A 16,795-nucleotide genomic window follows, 5' to 3' on the forward strand; every position below is an offset into this window, starting at 1 on the left:
ATGACCAGGTGAATCCAGGTGAAAGCTATGATCCCTTATTGATGTCACTTGTCAGTGTAGATGAAGGGATGTTAAAGAAGGATCTCTTCAACTCAATATTAGGAAGGTTTACTTAATGTTCTCTACACTCAGTGTAGATATGGTGGTGCCTCTGAACATTGAAACTAGAGAAATTGAAGATATTAATGAATGTGGCAGAATGGAGCGGGGCTATCAATCCCCTTTTGTAGAAATCTAACTTGTGAATCATATTGCAAATACTGCCTTATTGTTATGAAGAGCATTCTTCATGTAGACCTCTAGGGGGGATTAAGTTAAGCTAAATATCTAGCCAAGCTGTGAAGTTTTGGTACTGCGTGAAGTTGGGGGAGCTAAGAGACAACATCCTAAGGGAAATTGCCGTTAATATTTTGTGTTCACGTGAGCAATGTGTACAAAAATATAGACAGGCCACAAAGCACCTACATTTGCTTAATAAATCTCCCCCCAAGCTGAGTGAATCTGTCAAATGAATCCTATCCTCACCACTAACACCAGAGTTATTATCAGGTGGGCTTGGCAGAGTGAGACAGTAGCATTAGCTCCACTTCCCAAGCTGACAAACACATCAAACAGCCAGAACAAGACAAGCGGAGTCCAATTATTTCTGCAGGATTCATGGGTTTATTAGGTTTTGTACAACTAATTGGTCTCAAATGCTGTTCTGTTCTCTATAGAAAGAACACAAAACGAGGACATTTTCAACTGAAAGCAACATGTTTCAACATCAGCATACTGAGACAAGTGTGAGCACGGTGGAAAGTAGGTCTAGCCACCGACATATTTTCATCTTGCCTTGCCAAGAGATTCTGGGCAATACTAAATAACCAACCATTAAAAATGGTTTGGATGACACAACAATACCCCAGGTAAGTCTAAAATCAACTAACACTTCAAAAAAGTTAACTATCGATTTAAAAACAGTGGCAAGTCAAAGAGAGAGAGCAAACAGGTCATGCCATGATTGGTTTTTCACACATGCCCCAGCCCGCGCACACCACAATGAACACGGGTTAATTTATAAATAACCAAACCCATAAAACATACAGTACTGGTTGTCATAAATGTAGTTCTCATCACCTGATAGGCTAAGTGTTTTTTTTGTCACAGTAAACCCAAACAAACAAAAAGCAGCACAGTACAAGCACAACAACAGAATAAGAATGGATCATCTGATCAATATTGAGAGTCCAGACTCATCAGGAGGAGTTGGAGAAGGGGCAGCCCCTAGTCCATGAATCCGCCATATTTCTTCTGTATCTCAGCCAGGGGGGAGTCAACCCCCTGCCCCTCCCAGGAGCGTTTCAGGAGCCCCCCCTTGTTCTTCTGATCCTCCAGCCACTCAGGCCTCCCTACCCTCCTCATGAAGCCCCCATAACGCTTCTTCAATGGCCTGCCCGCCACCTCCAGAGCACCGAAGTCCCCCCCTCTCCTCATGAACCCCCCGTAGCGCTTGGCCAACTCTCCGTCTCTCTGCGCCTCGGCCTCTGAATTCAGGATCTTCAGGATCTCCAGACGGATGTCCTCTTCCTCAGCCACTGGGCTGTTCTGTCCTCCCTGCACTCCTCCATCCTGTACGGGTGGGCTCCTCCTGATCATGAACCCCCCGTAGCGCTTCATGAAGCCGCCATACTTCTTGGCCAGCTGGTGCTGCTCGCCCTCCACCCCATCCTGTTTGATTTCGTCAACAGCGACAGGCTCCTCCTCCAATAGGACGTCTCGGCAGAGGCGGAGCTTCGTGGTGTCCAGGCTGCCCTCACATTCTATTGAGCATGTCTGCAAAGATATGAAGGGGATGGGAACCTCAAAACACAGAAGTGTAGCAGAGGCTCACAAACCCATTTCCTTTCTGTAAATCTAGTTTTAATTTGAGACTTGTCTCAATCAAGGGGCACATGGTACACAGCCGTGAAGAAATAATATATTGTCTGGAGTGATATAGTGATATATGTTTTGCCATAAAAAGGCAAATTGTACATATAGAGTAGTGTTTAATTAGACAATAGTTAACAGGAGCAGAAACAAGTCCAATTCTGGTGCATGAAATAACTGGGTGCGGCCGCTATTCTCCAATGCCAGAGAGACACAGTTGGATGTACAAACAAATGGATTCTATTTGCCTATACCAATATGTTATGATACTTCTCTATTAGTTTTAAGAGTAATTAAATAAGTAAGATGGGAAACAGATGGAGGGACACTTTTATCTGGTTCATTAAACAGCTTCTGGCAAACACAGTTAATGAGACGTTCCTCAAAGCCTGTTACTAGCCTACATCTAATGCCTCATAGCACTTGTCTTTTTATTTCTGAGCACATCAAAGCAGCAGAGAAGAGGGCTTTTGTTTAGCCTACAGATAATTCTGAATACATTATCTCGTGGAAAATAAATGTCTCAGATTCATTTTTATTTTACTTTATTTTATTGGAGGTATTTGAATAATATGAAAAAAATGATCTCTAAGAACAATTATAAACTGGGTTGTTGGAGCCCTGAATTCTGATTGGCTGACAGCCATGGTAAATTTAAGCAATAAGGCAGGAGGAGGTGTGGTATGTGGCCAACATGAAGGAAAAGGGAAAAAGGAAACCGCACACTGCTCTTGATAGTATCACTGATCTTTAATAAGCTTTACTTATCGGCCTCACGGCCTTCGTCAGAGCTTTTGTGAATTTTTAAAAAATTTGCACCCTTATGTAGACCTGCCCCCACCCACATCCGTTCCACACATAGAAGGGGATTGGAGGCAAAGGAAAAACAAATAAGTGCTACCAAATATAACAATATGTATTTCATAAATATTACAAAAGTGTATGAATAAGACGTATGAAACACGTCTGTAAAACCACAATGAGGACATAGCAAGTTTTCATTAGTCATTGGGTACATAACGTATAACTAACTATTTTAGGTTTGATGATGAATACTACCTCCAAACGAATGGAGCATTGATGGACTCCACATTCGCCTTTATGTGGGTCTTTTTGAAGAACGTTTTGTTAATAATGAAAACGAAAATCCAGTTTTGAATAAAGTTCTGAAGTGGTATCGATATATTGACCACATTTTTTGCATATGGGAAGGAACTGAAAAAGAGCTGTCAGATTTTATGGCACTACTCAATGACATTGACCCCCATCTCAAATTCACTATTGAACGTGACACTCAACGTGTTCATTACCTTGATATGTGGATTGAGAAATCAAATGGAACCCTGTTTACAACTCTGTATAGAAAAGAAACGGACAGAAATACTCTATTGCAGGTGGACAGCTTCCATCCTGAGCCATTAAAAAGGGGACTTCCAAGAAGCTAATTTTTCAGACTGCGCTTTATATGCCACTCCACAGAAGATTACCTAGAAAAAGCAGCGGAGATGCGCATTCGGTTTCTAAGAAGAGGCTATTCGCCACAATATGTGGAAGAAGCTCTTAATTTGGCATTGGGAAAAACAGGAGATGAACTGTTACAAAAAAGACCCGCTAAAGCTAAAGAACACTCTGTAATGTCCACAACTACATGTACTTTGAACTCGCGAAAAGTGGGAGGTGTGGTCAAAAAACACTGGCATATTTTATTATCGGACCCAGTTTTGCTGGCTGATTTAAAAAAATCCACCACTTATTGTGTATAGGAGAGGTCGCAATTTACGCAATAAATTGGTTCATTCCAACTGCTAGCCACAAAAGAAAATCAGACAGGCTCTTTTACGCCCTCTACCAAATGGTAGCTATTAATGCAGAGGATGCAACAATATGATGAAGTGTGAATATTTCTGCCACCGACACACAGGAAAACGGTTCCAAATAAATTACATTATTACGTGTTCCACCACCCATGTTATTTACATTATTAAATGTCCAGGTGGGCTCTGCTATGTCGGTAAAACTTCTCGTTCTCAAACAGAGAATTAGTGAACATAAAAGTTCAATCAGGAGAAACGACAGGGATTATCCAGTCCCAGTACATTTCAATGACCTGAAGCATGACATTTCTACCTTTAGATTTTGTGGCATAGAGAAAGTTAAGATATCAGACAGGTGATATTAATAATACTCTGAGAAAAATATAATGTTTTGGGATTTTCACCCTCCAGACATTATTTCCTAAAGGACTTAATGATGAAATGCCTATGTATGTTATTTTTGTGAATTTGAACATGAATTATGTGCCTATTTAAGATTACTCTGTTTTCGTATGATGTACCCAATGACTAATGAAAACTTGCTATGTCCACATTGTGGTTTTACAGACGTGTTTCATACGTCTTATTTATACATATTGTTATATTTGGTAGCATTTATTTGTTTTTCCTTTGCCTCCAACCCCCTTCGATGTGTGCGGAACGGATGTGGGTGGGGCTAGGTCTACATAAGGGTGCACATTTTTTAAAATGTACTAAAGCTCTGACGAAGGCCGTGAGGCCGATACATAAAGCTTATTAAAGATCAGTGATACTATCAAGAGCAGTGTGCGGTTTCCTTTTTCCTTCATCTTGTTCAATTGTTGCCATGCACCTGCAAATAAGTTTGCTCAGATGTGCGAGTGCCTTTTGAATTTTGTATATGGCCAACATACCACGGCTAAGGGCTGTTCTTGCGCAGGACACAACGCGGAGTGCCTGGACAGTCATTAGCTGTGGAATTTTGACCATATATCACAAAACCCCGAGGTGCTTTATTGCTATTATAAACTGGTTGCCAACGTAATTACAGCAGTAAAATAAATGTTTTGTCATACCCGTGGTATATGGTCTGATATACCATGGCTGTCAGCCAATCTGCATTCAGGGCTCGACCCACCAAGTTTATAACAGACCTTATACCACGGGTAAGACAAAACATTTATTTTAACTGCTCTAATTATGTTGGTAACCAGTTTATAATAGCAATAAGGCACCACAGGGGTTTTTGGTTAAATAAACTCTCTCTGAAATGTGTCAATCAAACCCTGAGAAAATGCTTGAATTAATGAAGAGTAACATTTAATTGAGGCTGTATTGAAGCTCATAACTACTAACATGCTGCCCCCTGGTGAGACTAAAACACACTAAGGTCACAAATAAAGACAGGTTTTCTGGAGGCTGAACTCTTTTTATTTATTTAGGTAAGTCAGTTATGAACAAATTCTTATTTTACAATGACGACCTACCCCGGCCAAACCTTCCGTTAACCCGGACCACGCTGGGCCAATTATGCGCCGCCCTGCGGGACTCCCAATCACGGCTGGTTGTGATACAGCCTGGGATCGAACCAGGGTCTGTAGTGATGCGTCTAGCACTGAGATGCAGTGCCTTAGACCGCTGCACCACTCTGAGCCCTCTTACCTTTCATCGTGGTACATTTTTGTAATTTGTTGTTCGATGTTGACCATTTGGGATAAAATAGTACTACTAATTGTCTAATCTGATTCAGACACTCCGAAACCTGCCTTTAAACTTTAAACAAAGTGAAAATGTCCCTGGAAATGGATCAGTCTTGGTTTTAATACAAGCTATATTGTTGTAAATGTCTCAATTAAACCAAATAGGGTACTTGGGGGTAACTAGCCCCCCCCCCCCCCCCCCCCCCTAAGAACAATCTCTAATTGCTGACACAAAAAAGCAACATTTGGAAAAAATTGGTATGTGGATGAAGGTCATGCTTAGGCGAATGAACTGTAAAGGGAAATAAATGGCTACAGTTTACACTTTTTTAGTTGTTTCATGAAATGTTGTTTTTAGAAAAGGCATAGGGTTTCTTTCACACAAGTGAGTTAAAATCCATTGTATCACTTTGATTTAGAAATTCTTTAGTAAGTAATACTTAAAAGCTAAGTCTAGTTATTTTATTTTAATTATTTAAATCAAATATGGGGGGAAATGGGGTTGCACAATCCCCAAATCTGGAACAAATTCAAGAAAGCATACAGTATTATATAGAGCTATTATTGCATGCAGGGTTGGGGAGTAACGGATTACATGTAACGGATTATAAAAAAACGGTAACTGTAATCCGTTACGTTACCAGCAAAAATATTGTAATCAGATTATAGATACTGAAGAACTAGATGATTACTTTGAGGATTACTTTTAAATTCAGAAAGGAGGTTTGCAACAACAACAAAAAAATTGACACCTCTGTTTTCTCAATGACATTCAAATCAGAATTGAAAAAAGGCGTAAGTTTAAGTTTGTTCCCCCTGAGCGAGTCTGACCACAAGTCAGAGACCACTATGATGACATACCAAGTGGCTTTGATGGATTGTAGGAAAAGAGCAGGAATAGGCTTTTGTAGGCTACAGTCCAAGTTATGTCTTACTGGTACGACTGCTGTCGGCATTCAAAGATTATCCTTTTTGAATAAATCCTTGGAGGTAAGGATGACAGCAGTGGTGTAGTCTGAGGCGATACGGATATCACTTATTATTGTTATCTACACACCGCATTGATGTGAATCACACTGTTGCTCTCTCATTTAGCTATTTGCGCCTTACGGATTGTGGTTGTTGTGGATGGCTGTTCACAAATCTAAATGTGTATTTGAACCCAATAAGGGTTGAATTCAAGAAGTTTAAACTGCCTATCAATCACTATTTTTGAAACCAGTGGACAGCCAATGAAAAATGTGCTCTTGCAACAGCTGCACAGTGTGGATCCCAGACTATGAGCTTTTATTGCTCAAATTAATTCATGCTGATAAAAAAATATAATCCATAGGCCTAATGAACACATGTTCAAACTCGTACACTTTTTATAGACTTAAAGGGGCAATCTGTAGGTGCTACATCCACTTTTGGACTTTTTATATATATATATATATATATCCATTGATTCTTGAAGAATATAACTTAGTTCAACTGTCACACTACATGAGAACCCAAAATATAAGCTTGTTTTTCTTCAATGTTTGTAAACATTGTAAATGTAAACAAATACTGTATATCCTCATAACATGGTTAATAAATAATGTTGATATCATGGATGGTCAGTCCTTGCATCCATAGCTCTGTCTATTAATCTGAGAGTGGTTACATTTCTCCAGGCCCATCCCTCAGCCTTTTACCAAAACAGAGGTGGGGTGCGGTTTTGTTATTGTTTCATCTGTGGTTTTACCCTTTAAACAGATGCATATTATCAAGATATCAAAGTGTCACCAACAAAAAGTTAAACAATAGGCCTATAGCAAATGCAGAATATGGCATTCATTTTCACATGTAAATAGCACTTTCAGTGGTGCTCAAAGCATGCTATTCTATGAGCGCAGCATTTATTTTTCAAATCGAATCAATGAGCCCAATCAGTCCTCCATGACAACAAAATCATAAACAATGGAGTATGGCTGGCTAATAAGTCCTTAGTTTTGGGGTCATGCTCAGGTAAAACAATTTGGCTAATCTATACTTCCATATTGAAGATCATGGGGAATAACATTTATTGGAATGACTGGAATTCTGATAGACTTTGGTTTTTAATATTAAGATATAATTGAATCAAAATATTATATGTAGTAGAATGCGATGGGTTAGAAGAAGCCTACATAACCAACCCATAAAGTAAAATGTTACATCCATAGATGGCAGGCCAGGTGAACTTTAACAATGATTTATCCTGCAATAGATGTGGTTCAATTGGTAACATTCATTTTTGTCTTCTTCTAATGCCTCTTAAGGGGAAAGTAATCTAAAAGTAACTGGATGTAATCAGATGATGTTACTGAGTTTGGGTAATCAAAAAGTTACATTACTGATTACAATTTTGGACAGGTAACTAGTAGCTGTAATGGGTTACATTTAGAAAGTAACCTAACCAACCCTGATTGCATGGAACTCCATTCCGTCTCATATTGCTCAAATAAACAGCAATCCTGGTTAAAAAAACAACAGATAATGCAACCCCTCACCCCTATTTGACCTAGATAGTTTGTGTGTGTATGCATTGATATATAGGCTATGTGTGCCTTTATTTTTTTTCTTGAGCTGTTCCTGCCTATTAATATTCTGTATTATGTCATGTTTCATGTGTTGTGTGGACCCCAGGAAGAGTAGTTGCTGCTTTTGCAACAGCTCATGGCGATCCTAATAAAATTAATTTTAAAAAATACATGTCACCATTAATATCCGCACTACGAGGAGATTTGATGTAAAGTCCCTCTTTTTAACTCACCTGCACATTCATTTTTTATGTTCTTTCTTTGTTCCTTTTCCATACAATCCATCATGTACAATTGCACTTAAATATGATTTTAATAATGCAAGATTTTAAATCCCAGCAGTCTTTAAAATTACATTCAGGAGCAAAAGGTTTTTAATTAGTTGTTTTTAATTCATAAAAAAAAAAAAAAAAGTAATATAATATTGAAATGGAATATAAATAATAACATTAATTAACATTGAAATATAACATTTAATAACAGTAACTTAAGTAATTAACTCAGTGTAACATTGATGTGGCAATTCTCTTATGCTTGCTATTGCACGATTCTAATTTGTACCTGTAGGTCACAAATAAAGCTATCCCCAGTAAAATTGGAGCACAACTCATGAGCCCACCTCCTGCGCTAATCACACCTAATCCAGTCCCCACCTGTGACTGAAAACAATGGGAGAGATATAATTTGAAAAGCTATCTATTTACAGTGCCTTGCGAAAGTATTCGGCCCCCTTGAACTTTGCGACCTTTTGCCACATTTCAGGCTTCAAACATAAAGATATAAAACTGTATTTTTTTGTGTAAAATCAACAACAAGTGGGACACAATCATGAAGTGGAACGACATTTATTGGATATTTCAAACTTTTTTAACAAATCAAAAACTGAAAAATTGGGCGTGCAAAATTATTCAGCCCCTTTACTTTCAGTGCAGCAAACTCTCTCCAGAAGTTCAGTGAGGATCTCTGAATGATCCAATGTTGACCTAAATGACTAATGATGATAAATACTTGTGTAATCAAGTCTCCGTATAAATGCACCTGCACGGTGATAGTCTCAGAGGTCCGTTAAAAGCGCAGAGAGCATCATGAAGAACAAGGAACACAACAGGCAGGTCCGAGATACTGTTGTGAAGAAGTTTAAAGCCGGATTTGGATACAAAAAGATTTCCCAAGCTTTAAACATCCCAAGGAGCACTGTGCAAGCGATAATATTGAAATGGAAGGAGTATCAGACCACTGCAAATCTACCAAGACCTGGCCGTCCCTCTAAACTTTCAGCTCATACAAGGAGAAGACTGATCAGAGATGCAGCCAAGAGGCCCATGATCACTCTGGATGAACTGCAGAGATCTACAGCTGAGGTGGGAGACTCTGTCCATAGGACAACAATCAGTCGTATATTGCACAAATCTGGCCTTTATGGAAGAGTGGCAAGAAGAAAGCCATTTCTTAAAGATATCCATAAAAAGTGTAGTTTAAAGTTTGCCACAAGCCACCTGGGAGACACACCAAACATGTGTAAGAAGGTGCTCTGGTCAGATGAAACCAAAATTGAACTTTTTGGCAACAATGCAAAACGTTATGTTTGGCGTAAAAGCAACACAGCTCATCACCCTGAACACACCATCCCCACTGTCAAACATGGTGGTGGCAGCATCATGGTTTGGGCCTGCTTTTCTTCAGCAGGGACAGGGAAGATGGTTAAAATTGATGGGAAGATGGATGGAGCCAAATACAGGACCATTCTGGAAGAAAACCTGATGGAGTCTGCAAAAGACCTGAGACTGGGACGGAGATTTGTCTTCCAACAAGACAATGATCCAAACATAAAGCAAAATCTACAATGGAATGGTTCAAAAATAAACATATCCAGGTGTTAGAATGGCCAAGTCAAAGTCCAGACCTGAATCCAATCGAGAATCTGTGGAAAAAACTGAAAACTGCTGTTCACAAATGCTCTCCATCCAACCTCACTGAGCTCGAGCTGTTTTGCCAAGAGGAATGGGAAAACATTTCAGTCTCTCGATGTGCAAAACTGATAGAGACATACCCCAAGTGACTTACAGCTGTAATCACAGCAAAAGGTGGCACTACAAAGTATTAACTTAAGGGGGCTGAATAATTTTGCACGCCCAATTTTTCAGTTTTTGATTTGTTAAAAAAGTTTGAAATATCCAATAAATGTCATTCCACTTCATGATTGTGTCCCACTTGTTGTTGATTCTTCACAAAAAAATACCGTTTTATATCTTTATGTTTGAAGCCTGAAATGTGGCAAAAGGTCGCAAAGTTCAAGGGGGCCGAACACTTTCGCAAGGCACTGTATATGACATAAAATGCTGTGTAAAAGAGCTAAAATTCTATAAAGTTGCATTAACTGTAAAGCTATCAGTAACTAGTGGAAACATTTACCACTGAAATTAAGTTACGTTATCTTTTTTATGTATTTTACCTCAGACGATCTGGTAGTAAGGTTGCTAGCTAGTACTCCTAGCATCTTATGCTAACTAGTTAGCTGGCTAGCATTTACTGCTAGAGAAGTTGCTAGCAAGAAAGTTAGCATAAACTAGCGCTAACTGTGCTAGTCATTGTCTAAATGTGTAGAAACACATTCATAACTATAAAGGGGGGGGGGGGGGGGGGGTGAGTTGTCCCAAACACGCTCATCCAACATATTACTACTTTACTAAAAGAATATCTACATTTTTCTCTCTAAACAAGTTGGCTTTCCTACTTGTATATATATATATATATATATATATATATATATATATATATATATATATATATATATATATATAGATCTAATTTCATTGGAATATATCTACAACTACAAAAAATTGATAAACTTACCTCAAATATCCTTTTGTTGAAATAACATTTTTTTGTTCAACAAGAACAGTGTCAGCCGGGGATGTGTTGGAGAAATAATTTGATGACATCTTGTGGTCTTTATGTGAATTACATGGGAGGGGGGGGGGGGGGGGGTGGCAGTTACCCCCTACTACCCTACTCATGTAATTGTAAAAACTGAATGATGGGTGCATAGAAATGCCTCGAGGTTACATGTTGTCGGTCTAACTGTTCACCAGTTAGACCAACAACACAAGTTGTTGCCTACATTAAACATTCAACCGAAACTATTATGACATTTCATATTGATGCAGTTAAAATGATGGGTTTCCTAATTTAATTGGTATTTCATTAATTGTCTGCCTGCATCAAAATAAATGAAAAAGAGCTTAATAAAGTCGTGTTCCAAGGATACATGCACCTCACACAGCATTGCCTAACATTGAAATCACAAAAATAAACAGGTGGGTTGCCTACTGCGCAATCTTTCCCACGAAAAAGTGACGCGGAAAAAGTAGCACCCAGTTACTTTACTTTAAAAACATTTGAATTAAAACATGTCCAAAATGTACATACCAGAGTGTTAATTGCCGTCTGTTGTCCCAGTATGCGGTTGAGGCAGAGCGCACAGTCCTTCTCGCAGTCCGCTCCGACCGTGAGCGCAAAATACGCACAGAGAAGCAGCCTCCATAGTGAGTTCCCCGGGACAGCCATAGACTGGAGAACATGTGTTTTGGGAGAGAATCCACCAAGACTTGATTAGAAAACGTTTGTGATTTAGAGTTTTACTTACTGTTCATTTCTCACGAAGTGCTAAATCATGGACTATACGAAAAAAGCCATTTATATCCTTAATTGGACTCTAAATTCAACTCAGTTATCCTCATTCCAAAGTTGCCAAGAAAAAACAAACCATCAAAGCCAATACTTGCCTCTGTTTTTTATGCTTAGTTCAATCCCTGTGGTGTTGCAGTAGGAACTGTTGATTGTGAGGTTTTATACCAAATATAGTATTTCCCCCGGTGCTTACCAAGTCGCTGGAAAAAAACAAATTTAGAACTGTTGCGATTGAGCCTATCAGCTTTCTCTAAAGGCTCACGGATGGAAGAGCTCGTCGTTCACGAAGCTAAATACTCAGGAGGATGCTCAAAATGGATGCTTATGTGAGCTGAGTTCATAATGCAAGTTCAGTATCTTGATAGGTATAAGTAGTCCTCAGAAAACGTAATCATTATGTTTCCAGTCGTCAGAGGGGAATTTGACGCATAGACTGACGCAATTCATATTCCTTAGATTTATTTGACCTTGCAGGCTATAATAGGATGTTTGGAAAATGTAGGCTATTCAGTCATACTTTGACTACAGGTGTGGTATGTGAGTCACTTCTTCTAATAAGCTTTGTGTTTGCATTTAATAATGGGGTCCACACTTATTTGTTTTAACATAATGACCATTTTCAGTTCATTTTGAAACATGGTGGACCAGTTATTTGTGTCACACTGCCACAATACATCACATGTGTCATGAGGTAACAGAGATCAATAAAAATGACTTCTTAGTCAAGTCGTAAACTATGAGATGATAATCCTGATGATAGCACACACACCTTTCTGTTGAAGGAGCACTCCATAGAGTGGATTGTGTTCTGTGCCATAGGATTATGGTGCCAGACGTTACAGCTACAATATTCAGAGACACACTCATCTTGCTCTGGGAGATTAGGTCACATAGGGCCAAGAGTCGGCACCTATTTAAGATATGTGCACCTGTATAAAAATAAATAAAAGGCAATTTGAATCATCATGATCAGCAATCTCTTTCGTCAATATACACTGAGTGTATAAAGCATTGAGGACACCTGCTCTTTCTATGACATAGACTGATCATGTGAATCCAGGTGAAAGCTATGATCCCTTATTGATGTCACTTGTTAAATCCACTTCATCAGTGTTATTAGGAAGGTGTTCCTAATGTTTGGTATAATCCTTGTATGTTTTACACAGGGATTTGTTACAAAAGCATCCAATGAAATATGTCAAATTGATTCCTTAGAAAACTTTACTTGCTGAATTCTGTAGAAAAGTCCTAGTCAGGCAAGGACAGATAATTTTGTATTGGACCTAGGCTTTTAATTAAAACTGGCCTTACACTGTTAACAGCCTTGTTTGTCGTCAAACTGTTTGTCAGGAAAGAGGAGCTACAGACAGTAATATGAAGTTGAGAGCAGTCAGTTACCATAATTATGGTCTACAGCTGTCTTGTCCTTATCAGAGTGAGTAAACAAAAAAGCACACCTAGTCAGATAAAGGGAGGTGAGAGGTTGGGAGGGAACTTGGTAATTATGTTCACCTTTGATTAAAGCTGATTCTGCCTCTGTCTAGACTATTGAACCTGAATACAATAGTTTACAACTGCGGCCTAAAAAGTAGTCCGTTTGGTTCTCTCTTCAAATCCTATTGAGGTGACATGAATGTGCATGCCATTGTGTGAGATAAACAATGCCAATGATCATGCAGATAATAATGTTGACGATGATGATAATGATGAAGATGTGATAATGATGAGAATGGTGAAGATGACAATTTATTTATATATTTTTTTATTTAACCATTATTTAACTAGGCAAGTCAGTTAAGAACAAATTCTTATTTATGACGGCATACCCCGGCCAAACCCTAACACCGAACGACGCTGGTCCAATTGTGCCCTATGATGAAGACGAGTCCTGTTGAGCAGCAGTTTATGTAACCCCATGGTGCTATTACACCCATATTACTGCACTAAGCTCTCCTGATGAGATCGGCATGTCGGATGATACCCCGTAATAGTTGTTATTTCATATAAATTAGTTATTTCTCCTGGAGCATGAGAAGCCAGTGGGCCAACAAGCTGGGTAGATGAAATACAACTGTGCTACAATATGGCTTCTGAGGCCCCCTGGATCCTAATGTCATTATATTCTAGAACCCTAATGGAATTCTCTGTGGTTGGGTGGAAATAATGGTATGAACCAAGAGAAAAACGTTTAAATCGAACTATTACCTTGTGACCTACACTGTTTTTTTTTATACATTTTTTTTCTTTCAACTATGAACTTGAATGAAATGGTTATTCCGTTATTTTTGCAGTTTTTGAGTGTCATTTTGCCATGTATGAAAGTCCACTCCAATCCAGTGATATCTGATTTCTAAACTAAATACAGTGTAGCTCAACCCAGTGTGATGTGTGTGCACCTGAACATTAGTAGCGAAGGAAATCATTGTTAAGTCTTTCACAAATATGTCCACTGTACAAACAAACCATCCCTGATGATGATATTCAAACACATCCACGTTTATCTCTGCAACATGTGTTCACAGCATCACAGGAAATTATTCTCCTGTCAACACAGCTTGTCGGAACCTACTCAATATGCGGAGTCTATTAGTTATTGGAAGTAAATACTCTGAAAGTATCCCAAATGGCACCATATTCCCTATATAGTGCCCTACCTTTGACCAGGGCCCTCTTGTCAGACATAGTGAACTATATAGGGAATAGGGTACCAAGGGGGACACATCCAGAATGACACCATGCTAAACAAGATCAGTTATATCTTTTTTACTGCATATCCTGGATGCTGAGCAATTATGACAATGATCTGTATTGACTACCATGACTAGAAGAAGAGATATCAGTGACTTTAAAAGAGGTCTCAAGGGAGCTTAGTGTGTGTGTGTGTGTGTCTCTCTCTCTGTCACCAAATCTCAACCCAATTAAACACATATGGAAGATTCTGAAGCGGCGCCCGAGGCAGCTTTCTCCATCACCAAAACACCAAATGATGGTTTCCCACTTCTATCGAAATGATAGATCCTGTTATATGCCTAACACAAATGTCAACCTCTTTTGTCTCGTCATCATTTTCATCTCGTTCTCTCTCTCCAAATTGCTATAGTAGAATGCTACATTGTTATCAAAACAATACAAAGATGCATCATCCACCACGAAATTAAACTGTTTCTCAGAAAGACGCTATACGGCATTCATGTGAGTGAAGGATTTTTGTTGAAGTTCATTAGGTCAGTTCCAGATTATTATTTTATTTCATTATTTTCTCTGTCACCCTCTCTCATTCTCTCAGTAGCTTGATTATAAAGTATTCACACTTTTAAATAAGCTACATGTCACGGGCGTCGTAAGAAGTGGACCAAGGTGCTGTCACGTTCGTCATAACGAGGAGACCAAGGCGCAGCGTGATATGAATACATTATTCTTTATTAAACAAAGAACACTAAACAAACTAACAAAATAACAAAACGAATGTGTAGCTATAACACGAGTACTGACATGCAACTACACAAAGACAATAACCCACAAAACCAAAATGGAAAAATGGCAACCTAAATAGGATCCCCAATTAGAGACAACGATAAACAGCTGTCTCTGATTGGGAACCAATTCAGGCCACCATAGACCTACATATACCTAGACATACTAAAACCCCATAGATATACAAAAACCCTAGACAGGCCAAAAACACCTAGACAATACAAAAACTAAACCAACCACCCATGTCACACCCTGACCTAAACAAAATAATATAGAAAACAAAGATAACTAAGGTCAGGGTGTGACAGGTGCAGCGTGGTGAGCGTACATATTCCTTTTATTTAGTAGAATGTCACCAACAACAACAATAAACAATACTAAACGACTGTGACGCTTAACAGGGCTATGATGCCTCTAACAAAGTTAACTACCCACACTAAAAGGAGGTAAAAAAGGGCTACCTAAGTATGATTCCCAATCAGAGACAACGATAGACAGCTGTCCCTGATTGAGAACCATACCCGGCCAAAACATAGAAATAAAGAAACATAGAAAACGAGACATAGAATGCCCACTCCACATCACACCCTGACCTAACCAAATAGAGAAATAAAACGTCTCTCTAAGGTCAGGGCGTGACACTACAAGAAGAAGAAAAACAGCGTCTCTTGCAATCGAACTGTCAGACAATAGTCAGGTTCAAATAAAGTGCAGCTATCAAATCAAATGTATTTATATAGCCCTTCTTACATCAGCTGATATCTCAAAGTGCTGCACAGAAACCCAGCCTAAAACCCCAAACAGCGAGCAATACAGGTGTAGAAGCACAGTGGCTAGGAAAAACTCCCTAGAAAGGCCAAAACCTAGGAAGAAACCTAGAGAGGAACCAGGCTATGAGGGGTGGCCAGTCCTCTTCTGGCTGTGCCGAGTGGAGATTATAACAGAACATGGCCAGTGGTGGCCTGAGCAAGTATGCTTCTAATCATCTCCATTTCCTGCTGTGTGGGAAGAGCAGGGTGTATCAGCCTGGTAATGGAGGTCAGTCACACTGGAGCATGGAAAGATGACAGGAGAGTTAATTACTGTAGAACCCTGTCTCGCTCTCTCTCGCGCACACACACACACACGCATTCACGCACTCCCGTACAAAAATGCATGCACGCATGCAGAGGCGAATGCACGCAAAAACACACACACAGAGACTCATTGTTCACAGATTAGACAGAAGTGTCAGGTGTAATCTTACTCTCACGTCCCTACACTGAAGAAACCACAGGGCACATGTAGGATCTAGTGCACTGTAACATTTACGTCTACTGTACCGTGTGTACAGGTAAAATGAAGGAAATACAAAGTGTTTCAATAGGACCACAAGCAGCTTCGACACCATTCCTCCACGAGAAAATCCATCATTTGGTGTTTTGGGGATGGTGGTGGAAAACGCTGTCTTAGGTTATTTAAAAAAAATGTTATTTAACCAGGCAAGTCAGTTAAGAACAAATTCTTATTTACAATGATGGCCACTCCAAAATCTCCCATAAGTGTTCAATTGGGTTGAGATCTGGTGACTGACTGACTGACAGGCACTCAGGCAGGCAGACACACACACACACACACACACACACACACACACACACACAACCCCTTTAAACCCCCTACACTCCCTTGAAACCCCTCGTCA

At 39.3% G+C, this 16,795-nt stretch overlaps 1 protein-coding gene across 1 annotated transcript; it reads right to left on the minus strand.

The window, feature by feature from the left end:
• Nucleotides 1-640: 640 nt before the first annotated feature.
• Nucleotides 641-11,989, minus strand: penka (proenkephalin a). The gene is made up of 3 exons (XM_021613078.2): nt 11,736-11,989; nt 11,380-11,520; nt 641-1,815 (listed from the first exon to the last, which is right to left on the minus strand). The coding sequence occupies exons 2-3, from the start codon at nt 11,515-11,517 to the stop codon at nt 1,267-1,269; spliced, it is 687 nt and encodes a 228-aa protein (XP_021468753.1). The 5' UTR covers nt 11,518-11,520; nt 11,736-11,989; the 3' UTR covers nt 641-1,266.
• Between the last annotated feature and the right edge of the window lie 4,806 nt (nt 11,990-16,795).

The sequence above is a fragment of the Oncorhynchus mykiss genome, chromosome 8 (genome assembly GCF_013265735.2).
Source record: "Oncorhynchus mykiss isolate Arlee chromosome 8, USDA_OmykA_1.1, whole genome shotgun sequence".
NCBI classification, from domain to species: domain Eukaryota; kingdom Metazoa; phylum Chordata; class Actinopteri; order Salmoniformes; family Salmonidae; genus Oncorhynchus; species Oncorhynchus mykiss.